This window comes from Ranitomeya variabilis, chromosome 4 (assembly GCF_051348905.1).
Source record: "Ranitomeya variabilis isolate aRanVar5 chromosome 4, aRanVar5.hap1, whole genome shotgun sequence".
Taxonomy (NCBI): Eukaryota; Metazoa; Chordata; class Amphibia; order Anura; family Dendrobatidae; genus Ranitomeya; species Ranitomeya variabilis.
Window position 1 is genome coordinate 471,425,437 of NC_135235.1, and position 19,369 is coordinate 471,444,805.

Here is a 19,369-nt window from a genome sequence, read left to right on the forward strand (position 1 = left end):
CAATGAGAAATCTAGAATTGTTGTGCACATGCTGCGGAAAAATCATCGCAGATTTGCAGCGTTTTATTTTCTGCAGCATGTCAATTCTTCTTGTGGATCTGCAGCATTACTAAACCCATTGACTTCCATTGAGTCAGTCAAATCCACAGCATAATCATGGGTGTAAAAAGATTTGCGGTTTTGCTGTGGAGTTGCGGGCAAAAAAAAAACCCTGCAAATAGGGAAGAGGAAGAGTGGGTGGGTGGAGACTGTGTGTGTGGGCTGAGACTAGGTGTGAGCGGAAAAGATGTGCGTGTCTGTCTGCGGGTGTCTGTGTCTGTGTGTGTGTGTGCATGTGTCTGTGGGCGTGTGCGCGGCTGTGTGTGTGTATGTGTGTAGGCAGGCATCATCCGATGGGACTACTAGTCCCATTCGGCTATGTCTGCTGTCACACAGAACAGTGACAGCATTAGCCGATGATGGGAGAGTAGTCCCATCATCCGGCTACTGTGTTGAATAGTAAAACAAAAACACATATACACATACAGTACATACATATACACATACTATAGTCTCTCTTTATTCGTCTATTAACCATGTTACAGGTCTTAAAGCAGTACCTAGGAAACTTGTTGGTACTGTATATAATGTGGATACGATTGAGTTTATTTTGAAACTTTTGGAAGTAGTACTTAACAATAATTATTTCCTGTTTAGAGATTAATTTTTTATGCAAATTAGGGGGACGGCCATGGGTGCAATCATGGCACCCGCATATGCAAATTTAGCTATGGCGGCTATTGTTTGTATAACATAAATACCTCGCTTGTGCTCTATTATGTTGATTGAAAAAGGCTCTCCATGAGCCGAAACGTCGCCACAATGGGCTATTAAAATTTTGCACCTTTAAAACTTCAATCAATAATGGTGTGCTGCCTCTGATTTTTGGACTCTTATAGATCTATCTATCTATCTATCTATAGATATATCTATTTACCTATCTATATATACATCTAATTATCTATCTAACTATCTTTCTGTGTGTGTAAACATTATTCTTCAATGGAGTATGTAAAAGAAGAGGTTGGACAAGGAAATGACATCAAAATTCTTTTTTTTTTGTTAAATAATATATCTTTATTTAGCTTACAAAAACGCATACAAATCTGCATGAAAATCCACATCAAATCCACATAAAAAACGCATTAAAAATGCATCAATAACACACGGATTTTTAACTGCGTTTTCTGCCAAGAGATACAGAATCTGCGCAGAAAAATCCACAGGCAAATCTGCAACGTGTGCACTTAGCGTAAAAGTAACATTAGTAGCAGAACCCGCAAATGACATAGTGATGCTGCCCACATGACCCGCTGAGTATAATGGTGTCTGAAAGAATTTCTTCACTCTGGCTTTCATATTACAGGACAAATTTGCACTATTGTATCTACAATTTTTATTGCAATCTACAATGAAGGCTCTTCTTGCTGTCTAACCAAATACAGTATGAACGTAGCCATTTGCAGAAGCAAATTTGTTTTCTATATTCAGAATTTACTACCCACAAGTACAGGCCATGTTTCCAGAATGATGGCAGAACGGCATTTGTGAAGATGCACTATCAGAGTGCCCCAATGAAGAGTCCTAGGAACCCTTCTTTTATAACAAATTACTATAGAAGTTAAACCCAAATATTACTTTTGTCAAACTGTCCCACCTTAAAGGGGTATTCTTTAGTTTGGATCTTATGCCCTATCTATGGTATGGAATATATGATAACTTCATTATCCCTCGGGGTCCGACCACTGGGACCTCCACCATTCCCGAGAACCGGAGATTAGAAGTGATGCTATTTTCTCCCTGAAGAAGCCGCAATTTGGGCGGCGATACGCGTGGGAACCTATCCCACACTTCATTCCCCTATTGCTGATATGGTTCTATCCTGGATCTTTGGTCTGTTGGTATGAGGGTACATTGATCTGAGGATCGGGTTCATTTATTTATCATCTTTAGTTCCATTTCCTCTTGTCCCTCTTTATATATATCTAACAGACTTGCTCTGTTTTTTGATGCCTCTAACAGATAGTATATGTTTTGCGCTAGAATTATACACCTTATTTTGGGGTTATATGGTACTGTGATATTAATATAGCCATGTATATTGCTTAATATGGCTCAGACTGGTTGGATCCTAGGAGCAATGTTATATTGATGCATTGATTTATGTGTTATAGGGGATACACTCTTTGTGGGTTGTCATTGCCCCCTCATTAGGGCATGGCATTTGTATAGGTGTTTATTGCAGGTGTGCAATTTTTGTTTTTAACATTTCTTTGTGTGTTGTCCTCCATGTATTTTTCGATGTTTGCCAATAAAGTTTTGAATTGCTTATATATTGAGGTGTTCCCGCGTATGTGGGCATATCTTTTCTTTTGTCCTTCGATATACTTGTTCTCAAGTCCACGGTGAACCCTCCTTCTTTGAAGTTATTTGTGGTGCCCTACACCCTTTGTTTAATTGGAGCTTAGAAGAGCCTCATGTGAATGGAAGTCAATGAGCACACCATTCATTCATTCATTCATTCATTCATTCATTCATTCTTATGAGAGTACAGCACTTGCAAGGTTACCGACTTTTTATTTTCTCTGGACAGCGTATCAAAAAATCATGGACATACAATATTGTTTATTGACAGATTGGAAAGCCATAATAAATCATTATGATTATAAGTGATACATGTCTGATACAAAGATATCTGTTGAACTGACTGTGAACTGTAAAATAATGATAACTACAGTCAAAATAATCTTTGTAAGTTTCTTCACAAAAATAACAGATTCTTTACATTATATTTATGGACAGGGCAAAAAGGTGACCAATTTTTGAAGACTGTATTTGAACTTATGGATGGTTGGAAACCCTGACCACTTGGCTATCTGCGGTAGTCCCATTCAAAATACATCGTACAGCAGTGTGCATGATCAACCACTGCTCCATTCACACAGTGCTCTTCAGATCCTCGGGATTGGTGAGGGACCTAGGGTTCAAAACCCCAGAGATTGGAAAGTTATCCCCTATCCAATTAATATGAGATAACGTCCAAACTTACAAATACTCTTTAAGTGCTCGCTCACATTTGCGATGAAATCTGACGAGTGCAATCTGATAAAAAAACAGAATTGAACTGGGTCCAATGATAAACTGTAGGACAGCTCCCATCAGCGATCATTTTTTCATGCCAATTCGGCATGTGAAACCAATAGCAGCATGCAGCAATTGCATCTGAGAATCGGATGGCGCGCAGCCTTACAAGTCTACAACTCCGCACTGAACTCGGATATTACCCAAGTGCATTGCACTTCCCATGGATGCTGGCAATGGAGGAGATGGAGAAATTACTTTCTCTGTCGCACTTGTGCTCCGATTCTTGTATATGAGAGGATCGGAGCACAGAACACTGTCACCTGGCTCCCGCTCGCAGCAGAGCTGGAGCTGAGTGTTATTGGCATATCACATCGGATTTCACACTCTAATGTGACTTCGGCCTGGGAATAATAGGTTAACTATATATTATTTCATTTATTCCTGTGCCTCTTTTTTATTATTTTGCATAACCCCTTTAATAATCTTCACATACTCCTACCTATACAACTACCTTAACATGGAGATCATTGCTTACGTATGTGAGTCGCCTGCCCGGGCCGTGGGGTACCCGGTACCAGGTCCGGTGTTCACAGGGGGATGTCACGGTGGCGGCGACCCGGTCCGTGGCCCTGGGCACCCATGTAAAAGGGGAAAGTCTTTAAAGGGATTTGGTGTATAAAGTTTATGTTCGTGACACCACCTGTGGTATTCGGTCAGTGGGGACAGACGCTGCTTTAAGGGGTCCTCTGGGGTGATGTTATGGCAGCTAGATGGTATACCTTCCCACAGGTGAAGTATATCCCCAGGGCTCCCGGTGTGTAGATGGAAGATGGTGAATGGTGCAGTAAAGAACGAGGACACAGGTTTGCAGTGTCTTTACCTGGTTTACTGAACACAGCCAGGGTGCCAGATCACAGGGCAGGCAGGGTCCGACCGGTTTGGAAGCGAATCCAGAGTCCCCCTTTACCAGGTGGGAGTTAAAAGCCTTCCTCTAGCGCTGTGGTGTTGTAGTCCCTTACTGCCTAAGGCTTCACATAAGGTCCTCACAGTTGTTCTCTCTGTCCCCCATATAGGATAGGACATAACCCGTATGACTGGTGACTTGAGCCAGTTTATAGGGACTCTAGCACACCCCAGGCTCTATCGGTGTCACTGTGCCTCCTGGGTATTAAGGCGGACAGGTAACTTGCAGTTCAACTGTCCTGCTGGTCTCTGATGTAAGTCATGGAGTTCCTTACAACCCTGAGTGTCCCGGCTAACGGTTGTCTACGCCTCAGAGGGAGGCAGCCTGTTCTTTAGCTGGTCTCCCCTGATATTACTCTCCTTTTGCTTCGCTCTCCTTCACTCTCACTGAAAAATGCTCGGCTTTCTATGTGTCTTTCCAGGAGCTGTGGTACTTCAGACCACACCCCCTTCAGACGTTCTGACCCTCTAGGTCTGTCTGCTCTCTTCTGTCTCTCTGTCAATCTAATCTCGCTTTCCCTCCAAACCACAATATATATATGGGAGTCACCTAATAAATAGGATCAAAAGCTCCCCCTTGTGGCCTGGAGTGTGAAAATGTTGTGTGTATGGTGGTTACCTGATAAAAGATCTCCTTCATTGCTTCCAAACGTAACATCACTCTCCCCGTGAGGAAAGCAATGCTACTGTGACGATCAGGACCCTGGGGTGTCACATATGTATGTAACTTCTGTGTAGGCAATCTAGAAGGTTCCTAGACAGCTTGGGAGAAATAATTCAGCTTGTCTTAACTTCCACCACAATAGATATGATACTTGCCTTTGGGGTTGACATGTCAGGGTATGTGCACACGTCAGGATTTCTTGCAGAAATTTCCTGAAGAAAACCGGAAAGTTTCTGCAAGAAATCCGCTTTTTTTTTTGCGTTTTTTTCCCGGTTTTTTTGCAGTTTTTTTTAGCATTTTGCAAGCGAAATTAGCTTGCAGAATGCTAAAGTTTTCGAAGCGATCTGTAGCATCGCTTGGAAAACTGACTGACAGGTTGGTCACACTTGTCAAACATACTGTTTGACAAGTGTGACCAACTTTTTACTATAGATGCTGCCTATGCAGCATCAATAGTAAAAGATAGAATGTTTAAAAATAATAAAAAAAATGGTTATACTCACCTGCAGACAGCCGATCTCCTCAGCGGCGTCCGTTCCTATAGATGGTGTGTGTGTGCAGGACCTTCGATGACGTCGCGGTCACGTGAGCGGTCACGTGAGCGGTCACGCAACCAATCACAAGACCGCGGCGTCATCGCAGGTCCTTCACCACACCATGTATAGGAACGGAAGCGCCAGCATGTACCGCTGAGAGGCGGGAAGACTCCGGGGGCCATCGAAGGTGAGTATATCACTATTTTTTATTTAAATTCTTATTTTTTACCAATTATATGGTGCCCAGTCCGTGGAGGAGAGTCTCCTCTCCTCCACCCTGGGTACCAACCTCACATAATCTGCTTACTTCCCGCATGGTGTGCACAGCCCTGTGCGGGAAGTAAGCAGATCAATGCATTCCTAGGTGTGCGGAACCCCGCAATTCCGCAAATTTAATGAACATGTTGCTTTTTTTTCCGCGATGCGATTTTTTCGCGGAAAAAAATGCAACATTTGCACAAGAAATGCGGAATAAAACGCGAAAAATACTGTACGTGTGCACATGGCCTCAGTGTCAGGATCTCTGTGCATGGCTTTTCTTTTATGTAGGTGATAAAAACAGAACCAGGTGTTATTAGAAAGTCTCATTATTTTTAATTACAAATTAATTGAGCACTGAATTGTTTTTTTCCAAGGACACTCCAGATTCCCCAGCAGCTCCTCCTCCTCCACCTCCTCCTCCTCTTGCTGAGAAATCAAGTGGGAAGACAAGTTCTATTAGAGAAAAGCAAAAGCCACTTTTAGGACTATTCCAATCTGGTTTATTTCCTCCGACAGTGCAGACTCCCAAGTCTCCAGGTACGGAAATATATGGCTGTTTTTATTTTTTGTGAGCATCCCTGAAATATCTCATTCTTACACCCATTATGCTATTTTTTAGTCTCAGTAAGAACTCTTGAAGGTGATCATTCCACTAAATCATCAATCAGCAAACACACTGCTAGTGTGTTCTTCTCATACAGCGATGTCAACTGGAAACTTTATGTGCGGAAGGAGGTAATATTCTTCAGACCTTTTATCTGCATGACTGCAGGAAGTATGTCCACCACTAACTGTGCAAAATATAATCTACCAGAAGGCAATGCAGTAGAACATTATATGTAGTAGGATTCATATTGTATTTATTGTATTATGTCATAAATATTTTTTTCATAGATCTTCTATCCAAAGGAAAAATTTACTCATCCCTACTACATGAACCTTCTGTGTGAGCAGGTAAAAGAAAAACAAGATCACCAGATTTAATTTCTACACTATTTCTAATAGTTTTAAGATTAAATGGGTTGTCCAATCAGGACAATTCGGTTAATTTGCTATGCTAATACAACATATGAAATATCTGTCCATATGCCATATTAGCTTTTGACCATCGAGAGTCGGAGCACTCTCACAATTGGGCCATCCATGTATAACCTTGATAGCCATTCATTAGCAGTCGCTCCCATGTAGAAGAAGTTGTGTTTGCTGAGACAACTCCCCTTAAATAATTAACAGTGATTATATACATGAGATAGCTGTTGGTCAAATGCTTGATGAACAGCTAACCCTCCCAACTTTACGATATACATGAATGCCCAGCTCAGGTGAGCATTCATGTGTTTTCATCTGGCTAAGGAGAGAGCTTCTATCTGACAGCTTATCTCCCATGAAAACAAATGGAATGGGTCCTTAAATTTAAAGTTGCCAATCACGATATACTCCAAAAGAAGATGGCGGGAGAAGACCCCAATACACATCCAGTGGTGAGCCATTACTTCCAAAGCCAGCAAGTATGACTTACTGTCATCTAATGTCTATGGGGGCCTTAAATCTTACACATATCTATCTATTTCTCTACCATTATTCTTTTCGGCTTTGGGAAACCTTCTCCAATAATAATTCATAGCCATTTTATTTCTATAGCGCCAACATATTCCACATCACTTTACATTTTAGAGGGGACTTGAACAGACAATAAAAGACATTACAGCATAACTATAATCACATAAATCAACAGATACCAAGAGGAATGAGGGCCCTGCTCACAAGCTTACAATCTATGAGGAAATAGGGGAGACACGAAAGGTGGATGGTAATAATTGCTTTCATTGTTCAGACCAGCCATAATGTAATAAATCGGGTGTTCATGTAATGCTGCATGATCCGGTTACAGCCAAAATGTGTAAAAGTACAGACACAGAGGGCTACTAAATGCATAAAGTGTGTGAGAACAGATGATACAAGGGTCCTGGTTATGAAGAAAAGTTTGATTGGGCAACACAGGGATAGTTAAATAAATGTATTGAGGCGGTAGGCCAGTCTGAAGAAATGCGTTTTAGGGCACGCTTAAAACTGTGGGTATTGGGGATTAATCGAATTATCCTGGGTAGCGCATTCCAAAGAATTGGCGCAGCATGTGAGTAGTCTTGGAGATGGGAGTGGGAGGTTCTGATTATTGAGGATGTTAATCTTAGGTCATTAGCAGAACGGAGGTTATGGGTAGGGTGGTAGACTGAGACGAGGAAGGAGATGTAGGGTGGTGCTGAATTGTGGAGCACTTTGTGGGTGAAAGTAATAAGTTTATATTGAATTCTGGAGTGGATGGGTAACCAGTGCAATGACTGGCACATGGTAGAAGCTGGTGAGGAATATGATCCTGGCTGTAGCATTCAAGGAGAGGGGAGAGTTTTGTAAGAGAGAGACCGATTAGTAGAGAGTTACAATAGTCCAAACAAGAATGAATAAGAGCAACAGTAAGACCTTTTGCAGTGTTAAAAGTAAGGAAAGGTCAAACTCTAGAAATGTTTTTGAGGTGCAGATAACAAAAGCGAGCCAGTGATCGGATGTGGTGTGTGAATGAAAGCTCGGAATCAAGTATGACCCCAACACAGAGGGCATATTGCTGGGGAGTAATGGTAGAACCACTCATGGAAATGGCAATGTCTACTTAAAATGATCTGCAATATACTTTCCAAATGGGGAATAACATTTCTGTAAAAATGTCTCTGCCTTTTGTCATCCTAGATAATTAGGGACACTTATTCAGACACTTGTTTTAAACTATCTCGAGAGGAAAGAAGGAAGATGAGAGATTTTTTAAGTAAGTATGGGAACAGGATCTTGATTTTATTACTTTTGAGAAGAAAAGTTCTAATACAGCTCTATGAGAAAACCAAATATAGGATAATTTTTTAGAATTTTTTACTAAAGAATTATCTGATTACACATGATAGAATCAAATCCAATTTTGGTTCCTAGACAGTACATAACTTCAAGCTGTAATATAGGCAAATGCAAAGTATAAGTAACAAACCAAGAATATTTTCTTATCAGATGAGTTCCAGGTCGGAAGTGATGCCAGTTCAATATTGGACGAGTCCATCAAGAAACGTGTTGTTATAGCTGCCCGGGATAACTGGGAGAATTACTTTTCCCGCCTCTTCAGTGTGACTGTGAGTAAATTTCACAACATGCATTGTATTCCACCAGGAATAATGCCATTTTATTTGTAGCTAGCTTAGTTTTTAAGCTGATTACTCTGTATGTTATTCCTCTAGACTTGGTGGTATATACAAGTGCTTCTCAATAAAATAGAATATTAGAAAAAAAGTGATACTCATATATTATATAGAGTTATTACAAACAGAGTGTTTTATTTCAAGTGTTTATTTCGGTTAATGTTGATGATTATGACTTACAGCCAATGAAAACCCAAAAGTCATTATCTTAGTAAATTAGATTATATAACAAAAACCACCTGCAAAGGCTTCCTGAGCACTTAAAAAGGTCCCTTAGTCTGTTTCAGTAGGCTCCACAATCATGGGGAAGACTGCTGACTTGACAGATGTCCAGAAGGAAGTCATTGATACATTCCATAAGGAGGGTAAGCCACAAAAGGTCATTGCTAAAGAAGCTGGAGTGCTGTATCCAAGCATATTAATGGAAAGTTAAGTGGACGTAAAAAGTGTGGTAGAAAAAGGTGCACAAGCAACCGGAATAACCGCAGCCTTGAAAGGATTGTTAAGAAATGGCCATTCAAAAATTTGGGGGAGATTCACAAGGAGTGGACTTCTGCTGGAATCATTGCTTCAAGAGCCATCACACACAGATGTATCTAGGACATGGGCTACAAGTGTCGCATTCCTTGTGTCAAGCCACTCGTGACCAATAGACAACACCAAAAGCGTCTTACCTGGACCAAGGAGAAAAATAATTGGACTGTTGCTCAGTGGTCCAAGGTGTTGTTTTCAGATGAAAGTAAATGTTGCATTTCATTTGGAAATCAAGGTCCCAGAGTCTGGAGGAAGAGTGGAGAGGTACACAATCCAAGCTGATTGCGGTCTAGTGTGAAGTTTCCACAATCAGTGATGGACTGGGGAGCCATGTCATCTGCTGGTGTAAGTCCACTATGTTTTATTAAGAACAAAGTCGGCTCAGCCATCTACCAGGAAATTTTAGAGCACTTTATGCTTCCCTCTGCTGATAAGCTTTTTGTAGATGGAAATTTCATTCTCCAGGAGGACTTGGCACCTGTCCCCACTGCCAAAAGTACCAATAGGTGGTTTAAAAGCAACAGTATCACTGTGTTTGATTGACCAGCAAACTCGCCTGACCTTAACCACATAGAGAATCTATGGGGTATTGTCAAGAGGAAGATGAGAGACACCAGACCCAACAATGCAGATGAGCTGAAGGCTGCTATCAAAGCAACCTGGGCTTCCATAACACCTCAGCAGTGCCACAGGTTGATCACCTCCATGTCACGCCACGCCACGTTGATGCAGTAATTGATCAAGTATTGAGTGCATTTACTGAATATACATCTCAGGCAAACATTTCGGATCCTTTTTCAAGCTGGTGTTATAAAGTATTCTAATTTGCTGAAATCATTCAGGTTTTCATTGGCTGTAAGCCATAATCATCAACATTATCATAAATAAACAATTGAAATAGATCACTCTGTTTGTAATGACTCTATATTATACATGAGTTTCACTTTTTGTATTGAAGAACTGAAATAAATCAACTTTTTGATGATATTCTAATTTAGTGAGAAGCACCTGTAATTCATCAGCAAGTCTGTGTCATATTGGGGAAAAAGAAAAAAAAAGAAAATGTTCTGATGACCCTTGATGATGATCCATGCCAAGATTAATAGTGTCTTCTGTTATTTGTAGTTGGATGATGATAGAGACCAGCTTATCATTGGCGTTTCCCACAGAGGTTTTAGGCTTCTGAAGGAAGTGAATGCAACCGGAATCCAACAACGACATCTGAAGACTTTGTGCAGCTACAGGTGAGCTGAAGAATGAGGATGCAGAGCAGTTCGGAGATATGACTAGCATAGAATACGTTAACATAAATACATTCTTGTGTTTAGTTTTGCAGATATTCTTGCTATCGAAAAGTTAGATTTTCGTACTCTGCACTTTAGTCTGCGAAATGAGGATCTGCAGGTACACTCTGAAAATGCTCAGGCTCTTAAGGCTTTGCTAGAGACCTTCTTGCAAGAATTGGTGAAGGTGAGAAAAGGACAGTAGTAAACCTACTGTAGGTAGAGGTATAATACCTTATAAAAAAATGTACGAATTTTGTTCTGTTTAATAAGGATTCAAACCACGTAGTTGCACTGCAGAGTCATATAACTGATGACAAGAGTCTTCTTCAATTCAAAAAGGGTGACATCATAAAAGTTCTTCCAATGGATGGACATGAACCAGGTATTTTTGGAGTCCTATCAAATTAGTCTGAACTTATTACAATAGCTTATTTGTAAATATTCCTCATTCTTCTCTATTGTGTAAGCTATATAAAATGTACAATTACTGAGACCAAGTATGGTGTTAAATAATAAAAGGAAATTAATATGCATTAGAGGGAGCTAACCTCTTGCCCCACTTGTCTTACACAGGTTGGCTGTTCGGTTCTCTTGGGGGTCGTACTGGTCTTTTTCCTTTTCGATATGTGCAAGCAGCTGCTGCCCCTGACTACTACAGTGTGGAGAAGAGAGAAAACTTGGAAAATAAAAGTCGACCTCGAGGACTCCAGAGGACAGTAAGCAAGGAGGTGAGATCAGAGGAGTCACAGAAATACTAGCTTAGCACTTGTTCACACATTGCGTTTTTTACTGTATAATCAAAGCGAATGAGATTTCTAAAATCTCATGCACATGCTGCTTATTTTTTGCTTGAAGATTTATATCTGAAACATGTCAATTCTTTCAGCACTTTTATAGTATTTTCCAGCCCATTAAATGAATGGGGGGAAAACGCATCAAAATGCAACAAACTAAGCATTTTTCCTGCCAAGAGACATGGTTTTAGTAAATACATTTCTGCGGCAAGTAATTAACATGTGCATATGCAGTGGGGGAAATAAGTATTTGCTGATTTTGTAAGTTTGTCCATGAACAGTCTATAATTTTAAGGTTAGGTTAATTTTAACATTGAGAGATAGAATGTAAAAAATAAAATCCAGAAAATTACATAGTATAAATTATATAAATTTAGTTGCATTTTGCAGTTTGAAATAAGTATTTGATCCCTCTGACAAACAAGACTAAATAGTTGGTGACAAAACCTTTGTTGGCAAGCACAGCAGTCAGAGGTTTTTTATAGTCGAGGATGAGGTTTGCACGCATGTGAGGAGGAATTTTGGTCCACTCCTCTTTGCAGATCATGTCTAACTCATTAAGATTTTGAGGCTGTCGCTTGGCAACTCGGAGATTCAACTCCCTCCGGTTTTCTATGGGATTAAGGCCTGGAGACTGGCTAGGCAACTTCATGACCTTAATGGACATTTTTGAGCCACTCCTTTGTTGCCTTGGCTGTTTGTTTTGGGTCATTGTCTTGCTGGAAGACCCAGTCATGACCCATTTTTAATGTCCTGGCAGAGGGATGGAGGTTGTCACTCAGGATTTTATGGTACATGGCTCCATCCATTCTCCCATTGATGCGGTGAAGCAGTCCTGTGCCCTTAGCAGAGAAACACCCCCAAAACATAATGTTTCCACCTCCATGCTTGACAGTGGGGACTGTGTTCTTTGGGTCATAGGCAGCATTTCTCTTCGTACAAACAATGTGAGTTGAGTTAATGCCAAAACCCTCAATTTTTGTCTCATCTGACCACAGCACCTTTTCCCAATTACTCACATAATCATCCAGGCGTTCATTGGCAAACTTCAGATGGGCGTGCACATGTGCCTTCTTGAGCAGGGGGACCTTTCAGGCACTGCAGGATTTTAAATCTTTACGGCATAATGTATTACCAACATTTTCCTTGATGACTATGGTCCTAGCTGCCCTGAGATTTTTAACAAGTACCCCCCTCCATGTAGTTTAGGCTGATCTCTCACCCTCCTCATGATCAAGGATACCCCATGGGGTGAGATTATGCATGGTGCCCCAGATCGATTTCGATTGACAGTCATTTTGTATTTTTTCCATTTTCTTACTATTGCAGTTGTCTCCTTCTCACCCACCGTCTTACTTACGGTTTTGTAGCCCATTCCAGCTTTGTGCAGGTCTATGATCTTGTCCCTAACATCCTTATAAAGCTCTTTGGTCTTGCCCATATTGTAGAGGTTAGTATTCTGCCACCGATATATGTGGATGATGTATCTGAGGGATGTGATTACGAATCGCTATATAAACAATGGCGGACAGCGTTACTCACTAACTGTGCTCCTAGTCCTTAGCAGCTGCGCGTGGTGATCCGGAAAGATGATGCAGTGATACATTCAACAGGTTTTATTTACAGTACCTTGGTGAGAGTGAGGACTGTAGGTTAGAGCTGTTACAGAATCACCAGATAGAGATAATAGAAGCTTCAGGTTAGAGGTAACAAGAGAATCCTTTCTCCAGCTCTGCAGCACATGTGAGATCTAAGATGGCACGGAGTACAAAACAGGAAAAGAAGGAAGAAGATAGGAGGAGCTAAAGACAGAAAGGCGTTGTGGGAAAGTTCCATAACGAATATTACAGTGCGATACAACAATGGCCAGTAGATGGCAGCAAAGTACAACAAATACAATAAATGAAAGAACTAGGTATATTAGCACTACATAAATGTCCATGTATGACTGAAAGTCTATCAGAATAAACTGAACAGCACACTCCCCGTCTGAAATCCTTGGATTTCACTATACCATCAGTCTCGAATTGGGAGTGTTAACCAGAAGTGCATGGAGGGATACCTCAACCTGTAAGATAAAAACAATGCATGCAATGCAACAATAACATATTGTATAACAAGATAGACAAATGTCTATAACGAGTTCCTGAAGTAATCCAACGGATAACCCATCTTCGGATTGGAGAAGCCACGCTAGGCCAAATTGTCTCCAACCCATTTGTAATCCAAAGGTTGAAGTTCTTTGAAAGAGTTCCTACTGATTGGATGGATAATCAATCCTCAACCGGTATGAGTAAGATAATCTCTGATATAGGCCTAATGAAAGATTTGGAGTCACCTTGCTTAGTAACTGTCACTTCTACCTTACGTACCTTACCATCGTCACTTGGAAAGGTTTTAGATATAAGTCCCATAGGCCATGCGTTTCTTTCCTCCTTCTGGTCTTTCATGAGGATAATATCTCCTACTTGTAAATTTGGCTTTACTTGTTGCCATTTTCTTCGTTTTTGGAGAAGTGTCAAGTACTCCCTCTTCCATCTATTCCAGAAACAATCAGCCAGATGTTGCACATATTTCCACCATCTCTGATATTTGTTACCGGACACAGAGTCTTCAGGCGGGTTAGGAACAGTTCCAAGTTTCTGGGTGAGGAGAGTTGCAGGAGTGAGAATTGTAGGAGATTCTGGATCCGTAGATATGGGTACAAGAGGTCTTGAGTTTACTATAGCAGAGACTTCTGCTAAGAAAGTGGTCAAGGTCTCGTGAGTGAGTCTTGAAAGATTTGAGTCACTCAGCAAAGATTCCAGTATCCGACGAGTAATGCCTATCATTCTTTCCCATGATCCGCCCATATGGGAAGCATGAGGAGGATTGAAGACCCAGGAACAGCCATTGGTTGTCAAGAAGTTCCGGACTGGTGTTGAATTCAGCTGTAGTTCTCGACAGGCACCTACAAAGTTCGTTCCACAATCAGATCTTAGTTGTTTTACTGGTCCTCTGATGGAGAAGAATCGTCTTAGGGCATTAATGAAACTGGACTCTATCACTTCTATGTGTATTGCTCGTATACTCATGCACGTGAACAACACTGCCCAACGTTTACTTTCCGCATGCTCGCCTCTGGTCCGACGTGCAGCGACTGCCCATGGGCCAAAAACGTCCAAGCCAACATAGGTAAATGGAGGCTCTGTGCTTGTCCTATCAGCAGGCAAATCAGACATCTGTTGTTGTTGCAGTTTTCCTCTTGTCTTACGACACTGAACACAATAATGAATTAAATGGGAAACCTGTCTCTTTGCTCCCACAATCCAGAAGCCTGCAGCTCTTAAGGCTCTTTCAGTGAAGTGTCTGCCTTGATGTTTGATTTTTTCATGGTAATGTCGTATTAGTAGAGTGGTGATATGATGATGACCGGGAACAATTAGAGGATTCCTTTCTGCCTCATCCAATTTAGCTTTGTTTAAACAACCACCAACTCTCAATAAACACCTCTCGTCTATTACTGGGTTTAGGTTGACAATGGGGCTGTTTTTAGGAACGTCTTGTTTTTTACGTATACAATCCAGTTCCTTGTGAAAAACATTCTGCTGCACATTGCGTATCACAATGAGTTCACTCAGAGCAATGTCTTCTGCAGAGAGAGGCTTATGGCAGATATGCCAACCGTGACAATCAGTGTTACTGTCCTTACTGCGATAGCATTGTACAATGTGTACTAACCTTGCAATGGCATGAACCAGTCTCGTCCATCTTGAGAAGCGATCAAAACGCCGACAGTCCAAGCCAACCTTCTCCTTGAATTTGGTGATGAAGGTGCTGACATCAGGACGGATCTCTGGGTCGACATCTGGATCCTGAAGGCTGAAGCTGTCTTCAACGGCAGTCTCTTCGCACTGTTCGTGAAGGAACTCTGGTCCTTGTGTCCGTTTGAGCAGATCTATGGCTTCCTCCGCTGTAGGCAGGGATTTAAGACCGTCGTCCACGTAGAAGTCCTTTTCAACGAACTGTTGGGCATCCTTCCCGAACTCTGCAGCACCATCGGAGGCGGTCCTACGTAGGCCGTACGTAGCGACTGCAGGAGAAGGACTGTTTCCGAAAACGTGCACCTTCATGCGGTATTCGATCATTTCCTTGTTGATGTCGTTGTCTCGGTGCCATAGAAAACGGAGATAATTTCTGTGATCTTGTTGCACGATGAAACAATGGAACATTTGTTCGATGTCAGTGGTAATGGCGACAGGTTCCTTTCTGAATCTCATGAGCACTCCCACCAGGTTATTAGTCAGGTTCGGACCAGTGAGGAGAACGTCATTCAGAGATACGCCGTCATGTTTGGCGCTTGAATCGAACACCACTCTGATTTGTTTCGGCTTTCTTGGATGATACACTCCAAAGGAAGGTAGATACCAGCATTCTTCATCAGCTTGCAATGGTGGAGATGGCTCTGCGTGATCATTGCGAAATATCTTGTCCATAAAAGCTATGAAATGTTCCTTCATTTCAGGCTTGTTCTTTAATGTTCTCTGCAGTGAGATGAATCTAGATAAGGCCTGTTCTCTGTTGTTAGGAAGCCTGGTCCTTGAAGCCTTGAAGGGTAAGGGAGCAACCCAGCGGTCAGATTCATTTTTGAAGAATCCACTGTCCATGATTTTAAGAAACTCCTTGTCTTCTATGGATAAGGCGACTTTGTTATCATCTTTTGTTGTGTGAAACACTGTTCTCCCTAAGTCATCACCGTAGGGAGTGGAAATGATGTCAGGTTCCTGGATGCAATCAGAGAACCTTTCTTTCACTTAGTAGTGATGAAGGCATGGCTTAAAGTGAGTTGCGCGACCATTTTGGAGCACATACGTTTTACAGGCATTGACTTCGGATGCCTTATGACTCCTATCCAGACATACATCGCCCACGATTACCCAGCCTAGGTCAAGTCTTTGGGCGTATGGAGCATCATCTGGGCCGTTGCATTGTTGGCGTACCTTGTGGACCTTCAGAATGTCCCTTCCGATTAGGATTAGAATATCAGCATTCATGTCCAGAGGAGGAATTTCATTAGTCAGGTGCCTCAAGTGGCGATGATGAAGTGCGGCTTCCGGAATGGGAATCTCCTCCCTGTTATCAGGTATCTGGTCACATTCAATTATGGTTGGCAAGGGTATATGCACGTTTCCCTTGATTGAAGAGACTATGTACCCAGAGGCTCTCCTGCCAGAAGTCTCAATACGACCAGAGCAGGTGTTGAGGGTGTATGGAGTCGTTTGTCCCTTTATGTTGAAGATCTCAAAGAATTTGGGCCTTGCTAGAGATCGGTTACTTTGCTCATCTATTATGGCATACATTTTAGAGGCCTTATCGGGTTGTCCTTCTGGATAGACCTTAACCAGACATACCTTGGCACAGAATTTAGGAACAATCCCTTCTCCACATACCTCAGTACATGAGGAGGAAACAGCAGTTGCAGTTGGGTCAGGGACCTGTGGCTCCCCGCCATGCTTTGGAGCAGGATTGGATGCTGCAGAAGGTTGTGAGTTGTGTGGAGCTGGCGTGGGATGCATGGCTGTGATGTGTTTATCACTGCTGCATTCAGTGCACTTAATGACGGCCTTACAGTCCTTAGCGAGGTGGTCTGAGGAGGCACAACACTTATAACATATCCCTAGCTCCTTGAGGGTGTCTTTACGCTCCTGCAGAGTTCTTGCTCTGAATCCACGGCATTCTTTAAGTGGGTGAGGCCTTTTGTGGATAGGGCACATACGGTTACTGTCCATGACTTTAGGAGCAACATTATTTGTTTTAGTGAAGGCAGGTGTAGTAAGTGGAACGTCAGTCTTTCTCACAGATACTGTGTTCCTTGAATCTCTACGTTTGGCAATGTTATCATACCTTGTAGATGATGATGATGCTGGTCTAGTAGGCTCAGTGAAGTCGAAGCTGGGATCATTCTTCTTCCGAGCTTAGTCACTGATGAACCTGGAAAAATATGAAAAGGGGGGAAAGGACACATCATACTGCCTTTTATACCGTGAGCCGTGGTCTGCCCATTTATCCTGCATGCCGTGTGGCAACTTGGACACTATTGGATTAACGCCATGAGCAGTATCTAGGTAGCTCAGCCCTGAAAGACGTGGGTCTAATTTTGCCAATTCTATTTCCTTTAGCAGGTCGCTCAAATCTTGAAGTTTTCTATTGTCCTTGTTAGTTATCTTTGGGAAGGTTTGCAGTCTTTTAAATAAGGCACCTTCTATTGCTTCTGAGCTGCCGTAGGTTTGTTCCAGTCTCTCCCAGGCTGCAATAAGACCTGCATCTGAATAGTCCACATGAACTGCCCTTATTGTCTTTATGCGCTCTGCTGATTCAGGGCCTAACCAGTTAACAAGCAAATCCAGTTGTTCCTTGCCGGTGAGATTAAGGTCTTGGATCACTGCTTGAAAGGTGGATTTCCAGGCTCTATAATTCTCAGCACGATCATCAAACTTTGAGAGACTAATGTTTATTAACTCCCGGCGAATCATGTATCTGGCGAAGTCAGACATGTCCGATCTCCCGGTCATTGTTGCAGGATGAACTTGTGGTATCCGTAGGGAAGGTAAGTTCTCTGGCTTATATGACTGCGACATATCAGGACGAAATGATGCGGCATAAGGGTTAAACTGCAGTTTAGTCTCTAAAGGTTCTGTTGGCTGTTGCCTAAATTGTGGGTTAGTGCTGGAAGTTACCTTGTCGGCAGTAGGTGGCGACATTTCTTGACTTGCGGGCACATCCGTGTTAGAAACTGGAGGTGGCGCTGGTGCAGATGTTGAATGTCTTAGCACGTAGTCAGTACTGCGATCAGCTGCATCCTCCATTTCTTCTGGAATAAGACAGTCCGAATTATCATCTTGTCCCAGTGCTTGTTCAAGGACCTTCAGTTTAGCAACGGCTGTTGCTTCTTCCCTTTCTGCTTGGAGTATTTTTAATTTCCTTTGAGCTTCCATCTCATTTCTTTGAGCTTCTACTTCCACTTCAGCCTGCCTCTTAGCAAAGGAGCTTTTTACTCTAGCTTCTCCTGCAGCCGCACGGATCTCCAGTAGCTTGTTGGACAATGTTGACTTCCTGGAGTGAGATGATCTGGAAGACCGAGCTGTGATTTTGGTCGATGTTGTGCGATGTGACCTAACCTCTTGGAGGTGAGCGATGCGGAGTTCTGCTTTATCCTGAGCACCTCGGACTAATGAGGTCTTTTCTTGGAGAAGAGTTTCCCTTTCAGTTAGTTCTGCTGGGGCATCTTCCATGTCACAGTTACTCAGGAATGTTATGTACTTTGCAGACAGTCTCTGGTAGCGATCATAGGCGGCAGATAAACTCTTCAATGTGGCGGTTAAACCTGCGGCGTCACTGTGATAGCGTGGAAGAGCTGCTAAATAGTGATCCACTCTGCCCCATAAATGTTCTAGGTTATCATGGAACTCGTCTCTAGTAGTCTCAAAGTTCTCTCTGACCTTTTGTGTCGGCTTGGTTACACGTCTGGGTCATACGTCCTGCTCTGCAGTAAGTGTGGATTCTGCTCCTGCAGCATCTATGGTGTCGGGAACCTGATGTGCTTCAATTGCAGATGGGTCCACGGTGCCCTTTGTGGACATGTTTTAGCTAAGATGGCGGACGGTTAAGACTTGCTAGCAGACAATGCATATGCACACAGACACTGTAGACTTAGGTCTCTTGTTACTATTCTGCCACCGATATATGTGGATGATGTATCTGAGGGATGTGATTACGAATCGCTATATAAACAATGGCGGACAGCGTTACTCACTAACTGTGCTCCTAGTCCTTATCAGCTGCGCGTGGTGATCCGGAAAGATGATGCAGTGATACATTCAACAGGTTTTATTTACAGTACCTTGGTGAGAGTGAGGACTGTAGGTTAGAGCTGTTACAGAATCACCAGATAGAGATAATAGAAGCTTCAGGTTAGAGGTAACAAGAGAATCCT

General features: G+C 42.2%; 1 protein-coding gene across 2 annotated transcripts in view; it reads left to right on the forward strand.

The window, feature by feature from the left end:
* The window catches only part of LOC143765267 (unconventional myosin-XVB-like), a 161,201-nt gene that overhangs the window by 72,450 nt on the left and 69,382 nt on the right, over nt 1-19,369 (forward strand). For both annotated transcript variants that reach the window (XM_077251750.1, XM_077251751.1), the window contains exons 20-28: nt 5,922-6,084; nt 6,167-6,282; nt 6,442-6,501; nt 8,290-8,365; nt 8,599-8,717; nt 10,443-10,561; nt 10,646-10,787; nt 10,874-10,985; nt 11,177-11,331. In XM_077251750.1, coding sequence (XP_077107865.1) covers nt 5,922-6,084; nt 6,167-6,282; nt 6,442-6,501; nt 8,290-8,365; nt 8,599-8,717; nt 10,443-10,561; nt 10,646-10,787; nt 10,874-10,985; nt 11,177-11,331 — 1,062 coding nt within the window. The remainder of the gene's footprint in view (nt 1-5,921; nt 6,085-6,166; nt 6,283-6,441; nt 6,502-8,289; nt 8,366-8,598; nt 8,718-10,442; nt 10,562-10,645; nt 10,788-10,873; nt 10,986-11,176; nt 11,332-19,369) is intronic.